Source organism: Heptranchias perlo, unplaced genomic scaffold (assembly GCF_035084215.1).
Source record: "Heptranchias perlo isolate sHepPer1 unplaced genomic scaffold, sHepPer1.hap1 HAP1_SCAFFOLD_64, whole genome shotgun sequence".
NCBI lineage: Eukaryota > Metazoa > Chordata > Chondrichthyes > Hexanchiformes > Hexanchidae > Heptranchias > Heptranchias perlo.
In genome coordinates this window covers 3,120,212-3,131,277 of record NW_027139666.1, presented here as the reverse complement: position 1 = coordinate 3,131,277, position 11,066 = coordinate 3,120,212, and the positions used below count along the sequence as shown (strand labels likewise).

The 11,066-nt window shown below is 45.9% G+C and overlaps 1 protein-coding gene across 1 annotated transcript; it reads right to left on the bottom strand.

Annotated features, from left to right (window-relative positions):
- Positions 1 to 7,026: 7,026 nt before the first annotated feature.
- LOC137317982 (zinc finger protein OZF-like) lies at positions 7,027 to 9,901 on the bottom strand. Its single transcript, XM_067980971.1, has 2 exons — positions 9,267 to 9,901; positions 7,027 to 7,309 (listed from the first exon to the last, which is right to left on the bottom strand). The coding sequence occupies exons 1-2, from the start codon at positions 9,899 to 9,901 to the stop codon at positions 7,027 to 7,029; spliced, it is 918 nt and encodes a 305-aa protein (XP_067837072.1).
- Positions 9,902 to 11,066: the final 1,165 nt, after the last annotated feature.

Below are 11,066 nucleotides of genomic sequence, written 5' to 3'. Positions count from 1 at the left end.
GATGGTAGAATATAACTACTCGGATTTATATAGCGGATTTAACGTCGATAAATATCGTAAGACCATTTACTGATCTTTTATCAGATAAAAATTGACCCAAGACCAAAGAAGGAGGTATTAGGAGGGATGTCAAAATCATAAAGCAAGAGATGGCTTTCATGGAAGATCTAAAAGAAGCAAAGAACTTACTTTTATATAGCGCCTTTCAAGATCTCAGGACATTCCAAAGCGCTTTGCAATAAATGAAGTACATTTTGAAGTGAAGTGACTGTGGTAATGTCAGAAAATGTGGCCCGCTAATTTGCACAAGGAAAGTTCCCACAAACTGCACTGAGATAAATGACCAGAAAATCAGTTTACAGTAATGTTGGTCGAGGGTTAAATAAAGCCCAAGACACCAGGGAGAACTCCTTTGCTATTTTTCGAATATTGCCGTGGGATCTTTTACACGAGACGGCAGATGGGCCCTCGGTTTAACGTGTGCTCTGAAAGTTGGCACCTCCGACAATACAGTTCGCCCTCAGTACTGGACTGCAGTGTCAGCCTGGATTATGTGTTCAAGTCTCTGAGGTGGGACTTGAATTCACAACTTTCTAACCTCAGAAGCTAGACTGCTACCACTGAGACACGGCTGGCGCCTGAAAGAGGGAGAGGGAGATGGAGGGGCATCGGGAGGGAATTCTGGAGCGTGGCTGTGGCTGAAGGCACGGCTGTCAAAGTGGGGCAAATGGGCTGAGGAGGCACAAGCGGCCAAAGGTGGAGGAGCAGAGTATTTGGCAGGGACTGCAGGAGGAGGTGAAAGAGATAGCGAGGCGTGAGGCCCGGGTGGATTTAAGTGCAAGAAAGAATAAAAATGAACTACAGGCTTAGGAGACTGGAAGTCAATGAAGGTCAGTGGGACCTGGATGATTGGTGAGGGACTCACCAATCGGAAAGAGAGGGGTGCGGATGGACCCTGTGGCAAGTATGTGAAGTTCGTGGGGTCAAAGATCATGACTTCCCAATTTTTAACTGGATGAAATTGTGGCTCATCTAAAGCCGAATATCGCTTTGACAACTCAAAGACATTGGATGGGTGAAGACAGGCGGTGGTTTTGTCAGTGTACATCTGAAAGCTGATCCATGTCTGCGGACAATGTCACCAAAGGGCAGCATGTAGATGAGGAAGAGGAGGGGGCCAAGGATTGAACCTTTAGAGACATCAGATATAACGGTGATAGGGTGGGAAGAGAAGCTTCTCCTGGCTCTGATCAGATAGGTGAGTGGAACCGAGAGAGAGTGGTCCCACCACCAGAGGCCCAGGATCGATGAATGAGAAGGTCATGGGTGGGTTTCCTGTAGGTGTGGAGGAGTGGGCGGAGTTGGGGAGGGGAAGGCCATGCAGGGATTTAAACCACAGGATGAAAATGAATCGTCAGGAGTGAACTTGGTCAATACAATGATATGAAAACTGTAAATGAAGCCGCTCATTTGTTGTTGGACCAGTCCTTTCTGAGCACAGCTTTTAACTTTATTACTGAGAGAGGTCTCATTAAGACATGATTCTGAACATTGAGATGTTTGTGATATATCCACGTCATTATTTACACTGAAGACAAAGCTGCAGATGTAATGTGTTTGTTTTGGAGACTGTAACTAACAGCAATGATCAGGGGTATAACCGTGCCAGTGGAGATTTATCCCCTGTATAAATCAGAACTTGTTGCAATGTATCAGCTCAGAATGCCTGCCGGAACTGCGGTTTTCAGATCAACAGAAGTCACTGCTTCTCTCAGAAATGGGATATCCAATAATGTCCCAGATAGAGCGCGTTTACTATCCTGTTCTTGCAGCCATTGGAGTCCCGGGTAAGCCGTTATCTTATATGTGAATATTGTAAATCGCTGTTAACTGTGCTGCTTTACTTGGCTAATTATTTTCCTCCCACCATGTTTTACACAGCCGCCTGTTCTGTTCCATCAGTTGAATGTTGGAACATTTAAAATCTCTGCTCTTTTAGTTTTGCATTATATCTCTAATGAACGCTTTATATCCAACGCTGGCATTGTTACTGGATTATTCTCTGTACTGAATGTATTGGAATCAGGTGTCTGGGCTAAGAGCTGGTATCAGACCATCAGGAGCCATTAATTGTTTCATGTTGTTGAACGAACCTGCCATGGAATATTTTTTCATAAATGTGTTTTCAGTGATTGATAATGAGACAGCTCACGGTCTCAGTGTTACAAGAAGGCAGCGCAATGTCCTACCTCTTCAATAACATGGCTCAGTTTAAATGGGATTTCAATGTATTTTTTGGTTGTCACTGTTATGAATTACTATTTCATTATGTCTGTATCTCACGCATCTCCAGAGGTCTGGCTGCTGAACTGAGTTTGCTGCTGATTCTTTCACATCTCATTCTCTGTTCCATTGTGGATGAATTCACTTTAATATGCAATGTTTTCAAGTTATGTTGTATCAGTTTGCACTTCATCTGTTGGAATCAGGAGCCCTTCTATTTATCTGCAGATTATGAGCAGCAGCGGTGATGTTGGCGTTTTGTTCATTGAACAATGCCGCCATCTAACGCTGTACTTTATGATTACAGGAGAAGGAATTTCAATTCTTGCGATGTGTTTCTGGAACATGCATTGTAGATGAAGTGAACAGTGTAGGTGAACAGGTGGAGACTTGGATGATCTGTAGAAACATTAAACTGTTCACAGAGGATTCACCATTTAACAAACGGACACTAAGAATATGATCGTTGGAACACGGGCTTGTGGAGAGAAAGCAGGCGCAGGATGTGAGGATTTACTCGGATGGGAAAAGGGGCATTGAGAAAGAGAGTCGAGAGAGTGCAGAGAGATAGAGAGGAGCGATAGACAACGCGACTGAGAAGGAAAACGAGAGAGAGGGGGAGAAGGAACGAAAGAGAGAGACAGATATATATATATAGAGAGAGAGAGAGAGCGGCAGCGTTGTGAATTATTTATCGGAATGAACTGCTGAAACTTGCAGTACAATTATGCAGAGGAAATGAGACTTGAAGGTGTTATTCGGATGTCGTCTATAGATGTGTGAATTTTATTCTACTCGCGCCGGATGTTTTTAACCCTATCAGGACCTCAGTCTGTTTATGTGAATGTTCCACTTACTTGTTTAATGACTGAATACATGAACATAATTGAAATGTAATTAAAGAATAAAATCAGCCATTTGTTGATGCTATTGGATTGTTAGGATACTGTATTCTAAAGATTGTGTGTCAGCTTAATTCAATAAAGAACGAGGCTAATTTAATTAATGCATTTTAATTTAATTATGATTGAATGTGCAAAGTAAATTTATTGACCGCGTTATATAAAAAAACCGAGATTTTTGTTTAGATAAACATAAAAATTAAAGGTTGAATTCATTAATTGCGTTGAGTTACTGTGACCCACAGATTAAATTCCCTCGAACACCCTCCTACAGTCTCTCCCTGTGAATCACAGCCTCTCCTCCCACTGCATTGAATCCTCTGCATCCTCCTCCGTTGTTTCAGTTTAACCGCTTTCCCAAATCATCTGCTTCTCACTCCCCTCCAGCTCCTACATGTCTTTTTCCTTGTCTTCCTCCCAATCTCACTCACTGGCTCAGCCTCCAGCTGTCTTTTCAAATCCGACCAGAAGCCTCAAACACACCGCCGCGGATCTCGTTCTTTCCCGTTTTATGCCAGCCCCTGTCAGCTCTCTGACCCCAGAGCAACAAACCAGCAGCACTCACCCATATCCCCTCACCTTCCCGGCCCGCGCTCTCTCCCCCCATTGTCTGGAGCCCAACTCCGACTTCAATACGTTGCATTCCTCCGTAAAACACCTTCTCCCTTCCCCACCGGCACTGCGCCCTCATTCGGCCCTTCCAGTGGATCCGGTGCTCACGTTATTCAATTTCCTTATCAATTTCCCAATTCGTTTTTGATAATTGTATTTGAATACATTTCTCTGCCCGAAAGCGCTGCGCAGGTCAGTGAATCAGTTTCCAACGTTTGATGCAGCAACAAAGCTGGAAATTTCACCCCAGATCCTGTCAAACTGCTGCTTTGGCTCCAGGTCTGATCAGTAATTTCTCTGCTTCCATTTCTCTCTCCTACAGTTAACTTGGTGGCGATTGTGATCCTGTCCCGAGGAAAGTGCGGACTCTCCAAATGTATCACTCGCTACCTGGTGGGAATGGCGGCGGCCGATCTCCTGGTCGTTATCACTGATGTCCTAATGTGGCGCATTGTTGTTATTCATTTCCCAGTTTCATTCTTGACCATTACCCCCGTGTGCCGTCTCATTGCCAGCCTGAGTTTAGCAGCCACAACGGCCTCTGTTTGGTTCACAGTGGTTTTCACCTTTGATCGATTTGTGGCCATTTGTTGTCAGAAGCTGAAAACAAAATATTGCACCGAGAAAACGGCGGCTGCTGTTATCGGGGTGGCGAGTGCGCTGAGCTGTTTGCTAAACATTCCCTGGCACTTTGTAATTGGCCCGGAATATATAATGGACAATGTACCCCGGGGTTGTGTCTGGAAACCGACCTTTTTCACTTCAACTGCATGGGCAGCGTTTGACTTGTTTCATCTTGTGTTAACGTCTTGTCTCCCATTCATTCTGATTTTGCTGTTCAATGTTCTCACCGCCAGGCACATTTTAGCGGCCAGTAGACTCCGCCGGGGACTCCGGGGCCGCAGCAATGGAGAGAATCACAAGGATCCAGAGATGGAGAATCGAAGGAAATCCATCATTTTACTCTATAGTATATCAGGCAGTTTTATATTGTTATGGAGCGCAGAAGTTTTTTATGTTATCTCTGTGCGTTTCACAAACGTCCAGAAATATATGACCAGTGACATTGAGTCAGCCGCATTCATGCTTCAACTCCTCAGTTCCTGCACCAACACGTGTATTTATGCTGTGACCCAGACTAAATTCAGAGAGGAGCTGAAGAACGGTGTGAAATACCCACTGAATCTAATTGTTAGATTAGTTAAATCATAGAAACGTCTCAAGACTTTTCATTCAAAATTAAAAAAAAGTGTCAGTTAGAGTAGATTTTTTACGTTTGGCGGTGGAGTAAGATGGGCGGTAGCGGATCGGGCGCCAGTTTTTTACGCCGCCCCTGATTTTACTATCTATTGACATCAATGAGTTAATTAAAGTATCTGATATCAATCAAATAGTTCAAATAAATTTGGATATACAAGACAGGAATTATATTTTACGCGACATATGCAGTGTTGTGAAATGATATAAGATGAGATTCTAACATTAAATGGTTTGCTGTTATCAGTCTGGAAATAATATGATTTCAATATTCAATGTTTAATCCTGAAATGAATAAACTCCAATCCTCCTTTTCGGTTGATGATTATTTCCCATCACACACTGCCAGGTGGGATGGACTGAGGGTGAGCTGTCAGGGTCAGACAGCGTCCTGTTCACTGGGACATTTGTTTTGAACAGAAGAGAATAATAATGGGCCAACACCCGGACCGTTACTAACTGGTAAAATATTAATGTAATTTCAAACTACAGTGGGGCGTTCCGGAGATCGTTTCCTCTCTGAGCTGCTATGCAGCAGTGTTTACTCACTGCAGGGAGTTTAATGGGACATGAGGCTGGACCTGGTTACACAGATCTATAAGGAAACCTGATGTTACATTTCCGAGATGATCAGGGGTCGGGGGATTTCGCGCGACTGCAGCAGGCCAAGGGAAACCTCTCCCGCTCCTCCTTGCCCCACAAAATATCAGTTAAAAAGAAACTTCTCAGTGTTCTGCACCACTCAGTTCCCATCGAAAGGGCGGCTCCTCCACCCATTTGTAACCAACATTGAATAGTGTCCCGCGTACGTCATGCTACTCCGATTTACGTAAGTAACCTAACACCCATTTCCGCTGTGCTGTAAGGGCAGTTCCCCGGGACGCACACCGCGACAGATATCAACTGCTGCTGGAAGATCATCAACTCAGTGAAGGAGGCCCTTTTGTCCACCCGATACCTGCTGGTCTTCCAGCTGAAGGACCTGCCCACGACCGAGTGTTGCTGACTGGCACACACCATGGTCCAGGAGTAAGTGCTGTGGGACACACTGAAGCGAGGAGCAGCCTTCTCAAAGGCTGTATGGGGCAAGGCCACCGTGTAAGGACATTTCACTTTGTATTGTACAGCATGTATTAGAAGCTAAGTACCGTGTGTTGAATTGTAATAATTGAATCGTAGTGTGTACGAGCTGTATTGTTTTATTTTGAATTGTAACTGTGATATTTGCATTGAACTGTCTGTATCCATAAATGTTATGAAATAAAGTATATTTTTAAAAGTTCCAGTCTCAACGTGTCTGATGTTATTGGACAGTGAATGGTGGAGATGCAGCCGGACAGTACAAATATGGGGAGATAAACAAAGAGCATCTACTTCAGGCACCAGGTGAGAAATAGGATTAATTCCTTAATGATGAGGAACTAGGGACTGGAGAGGAGCAAAGGGGTTTGGGTGTCCAGGTACACCAATCACTAAAAGTTATTGCACATGTAAAAAAAAATAATGGTCCCAATTTCGAGGCTGTCATAACCCAAGGTACCGCTATCAGGTACTTCGCCAACTCTCTGGAATTTGTTGATACAATCAGGCCCCACTGCCTCCCTTACTGGGCCATTCCATGCATCCAGCACACTCTGCATTAAAAAGGTTACATTAAATCATTCTGCTCATCCTATGCCCAAGGGAGAGAAGACTAATAGTGACAGGCGGACACAGGAGGACCCAGGCCATCAGCCTTATATGAATTTGGACGTTTCTGTTTTTAATTCAGATTGTTGTATTTGAAAGTTCTTCCCTTTCTTGTACCTTTATATTTTAATTTCATTATTGCAGATTTTGCATTTTTAAACAAATTCTTCAAACCCTTTGCGCAGTGAGTGCTGACTCCGGGCCCTTTGATTGACAGCTCTCACCACCCCCGTCCCGGACCCCGGGCTGACTCCTCCCATCAAGTGACACGCGTCAGCGTCACTCACCTTAGCGCATTGACGTCAAGACGCGGTCCTTGTGCCGGGGCCACGAGGATGATGATGCGGGTCCTCGCCCGACAAAGGGAGGGCCCGCACCCGTGAGTGGCCTGAGATGGGAGAGCGGGCTTGGCGGGGGTCGGGCTGACGGCTCCGGTGCCGGCTCTGAGAAAGAGGCCGCTCGGCTCATCGCGCCTGTGCCGGCTCTGTGCAAGAGGCCGCTCGGTCCATCGCGCCTGTGCCGGCTCTGCGAAAGAGGCCGCTCGGCCCATCGCGCCCGTGCCGGCCCTGTGAAAGAACGATCCGATTAGTCCCACTCCCCTACTCTTTCCCCACAGTCCCGCAAATTTCCCCCCTTCAAGGATTCACCAGATTTCCTTTTGAAAGTTATTATTGAATCTGCACCCACCGCCCTTTCAGGCAGTGAATTCCAGATCAGAACAACTCGCTGCCTAAAAACATTTTCCTCATCCCCCTCTGGCTCTTTTCCCAATTCCCTTCAATCTGTGTCCTCTGGTTACAGACCCTCCAGCCAGTGGCAACAGTTTCTCCCCATCGACTCCATCAAAACCCCTCCTCATTTTCAACCCCTCGACTGCTGTTGTGACCCTGACTGTTCCCCCGCGGGCATCAATGTCTTCTCCACCTGTCTGCCGGGCAGTGAACCGTAAGTTTCTGTTCGTGTGTTACGACACTGGCTCCCGGTCCGGCAACGTCTCGATTTTAAGATCCTCATCCTCGTGTTCAAATCCCTCCATGGTCCTCTCCCCTTCCCTATCTCTGTAACCTCCTCCAACCGATGTAATCTCCTCTAACAACCCCATGTCACTCCACCCTATCATTGATTCTACCCCACACATTTATCTCCGCCCACAGCCCATGTACACTCTACGGACGATCATTGCTGGGAAACTCAGTCCTGTCTTACACACAGTCAGTGCTGGGACACTCTGTCCTGTCATACACACAGTCAGTGCTGGGACACTCAGTCCTGTCATACACACAGTCAGTGTTGGGACACTCAGTCCTTTCATACACACAGTCAGTGCTGGGACACTCAGTCCTGTCTTACACACAGTCAGTGCTGGGACACTCAGTCCTGTCATACACACAGTCAGTGCTGGGACACTCAGTTCTGTCATACACAGAGTCAGTGCTGGGACACTCAGTCCTGTCATACACACAGTCAGTGGCGGGACACTCTGTCCTGTCATACACACAATCAGTGCTGGGACACTCAGTCCTGTCATACACACAGTCAGTGGCGGGACACTCTGTCCTGTCATACACACAATCAGTGCTGGGACACTCAGTCCTGTCATACACACAATCAGTGCTAGGACACTCTGTCCTGTCATACACACAATCAGTGCTGGGAAACTCAGTCCTGTCATAGACACAATCAGTGCTGGGACACTCAATCCTGTTATACACACAATCAGTGCTGGGACACTCAGTCCTGTCATACACACAGTCAGTGTTGGGACACTCAGTCCTGTCATACACACAGTCAGTGCTGCGACACTCAGTCCTGTCATACACACAGTCAGTGGCGGGACACTCTGTCGTGTCATACACACAGTCAGTGCTGGGACACTCTGTCCTGTCATACACACAGTCAGTGCTGTGACAGTCTGTCCTGTCATACACACAGTCAGTGCTGTGACAGTCTGTCCTGTCCTACACACAGTCAGTGCTGGGACAGTCTGACCTGTCATACACACAATCAGTGCTGGGACACTCTGTCCTGTCAGACTTGGACGTCATGTATATCCATCTAGGAACCCAATTATAAGATGGATTCTACTCACCTCACAATAATCTTCAATCAGCTTGTCTTATCATCAAGATATCAAGCACTAGACACACTGTCTTTAAAGCATCGCTGATTTATTTGACTCTTGTACAGAATACTAAACTCCAGCCCAGTTAAAGGGGTTATTAACATCAGAAACAAATCCCAAGTGTCAGAATGAACATGGTTCAGTCCTGGATGTGATTAACAGCAGCGATAGCAGCAGAATCCAACCCCTGCAGTCACAATTGAACTCTCTGGTGTTTCAGCAGGTGGGATGATTGAGTGAATCCCATCCCACACACAGAGCTGGTGAATGGCCTCTCCCCAGTGTGAGTCTGTTGGTGTGTCAGCAGTTCCTTTTTACTTTTAAAGCTCTTCTCACAGTCAGAACATTTGAAAAGTCTCTTATCAGTGTGAACAAGTTGATGTTCAATGAGTTTGGATGACTGAGTGAATCCCTTCACACACACGGAGCAGGTGAACGGCCTCTCCCCAGTGTGAACACGCTGGTGTATCATTAGGCTGGATGACTGAGTGAATCCCTTCCCACACACGGAGCAGGTGAACGGCCTCTCCCCAGTGTGAACTCGCTGGTGTGTCAGCAGATCACTTGTTCTTTTAAAGCTCTTCTCACAGTCAGAACATTTAAAGGGTCTCTTATCAATGTGAACAATTTGGTGTTTAATGAGGCAGGATGACAGAGTGAAACCTGTCCCACACACAGAGCAGGTGAACGGCCTCTCCCCAGTGTGAACTCGTTGGTGTGTTAGCAGATGGGATGAATTGGTGAATCTCTTCCCACACTCAGTGCAGGTGAACGACCTCTCCCCAGTGTGATTGCGTTGGTGTGCCAGTCGTTCCGTTTTACTTTTAAAGCTCTTCTCACAGTCAGAACATTTGAAAGGTCTCATATCAGTGTGAACAAGCTGATGTGTCAGAAGACTGGATGACTGAATGAATCTCTTTCCACACACAGAGCAGGTGAACGGCCTCTCCCCGGTGTGATTGCGTCGATGAGTTTCCAGAAGGGATGGGAATCTGAATCCTTTCCCACAGTCCCCACATTTCCACGGCTTCTCCATGGTGCAGGTATCCTTGTGTCTCTCCAGGTTGGATGATCAGTTGAAGCCAAAACAACACAGAGAACACGTGTACGGTTTCTCCCCGCTGTGAATGGTGCAGTGTTTTTTCAGGCTGTGTAACTGGTTAAAGCTCTTTCCACAGACAGTGCACTGGAACACTCTCTCTCGGGTGTATGTGTCTCGGTGATTTTCCAGTTACACTGAATCATAGAATCATAGAATCATAGAAATTTACAACATGGAAAGAGTCCCTTCGGCCCAACATGTCCATGTCGCCCAGTTTATATCACTAAGCTCGTCCCAATTGCCTGCACTTGGCCCATATCCCTTCATACCCATCTTACCCATGTAACTGTCCAAATGCTTTTTAAAAGACAAAATTGTACCCGCCTCTACTACTGCCTCTGGCAGCTCGTTCCAGACACTGACCACCCTTTGAGTGAAAAAATTGCCCCTCTGGACCCTTTTGTATCTTTCCCCTCTCACCTTAAATCTATGCCCCTCGTTATAGACTCCCCTATCTTTGGGAAAAGATTTTGACTATCTCCCTTATCAATGCCCCTCATTATTTTATAGACTTCTATAAGATCACCCCTAAACCTCCCACTCTCCAGGGAAAAAGGCTCAGTCTATCCAACCTCTCCCTATAAGTCAAACCATCAAGTCCCGGTAGCATCCTAATAAATCTTTTCTGCACTCTTTCTAGTTTAATAATATCCTTTCTATAATAGGGTGACCAGAACTGTACACAGTATTCCAAGTGTGGCCTTACTAATGTATTGTACAAATACAACAAGCCATCCCAACTCCTATATTCAATGTTCTGACCAATGAAACCAAGCATGCCGAATGCCTTCTTCACCACCCTATCCAACCGTGACTCCACTTTCAAGGAGCTATGAACCTGTACTCCTCGATCTCTTTATTCTTTAACTGTCCCCAACGCCCTACCATTAACGGAGTAGGTCCTGGCCCGATTCGATCCACCAAAATGAATCACCTCACATTTATCTAAATTAAACTCCATCTGCCATTCATCGGCCCACTGGCCCAATTTATCATGATCCCGTTGCAATCCTAGATAACATTCTTCACTGTCCACAATGCCACCAATCTTGGTGTCATCTGCAAACTTACTAACCATGCCTCCTAAATTCTCATCCAA

Coding starts and splice junctions, on each gene's coding strand:
- LOC137317982 (XM_067980971.1), bottom strand. CDS start 9,901: ATGGAGAAGCCGTGGAAATGTGGGGACTGTGGGAAAGGATTCAGATTC. Junction 7,310..9,266: donor TGTGTGAAGGGATTCACTCA/GTCATCCAAACT, acceptor GTTCTTTCACAG/GGCCGGCACGGGCGCGATGG.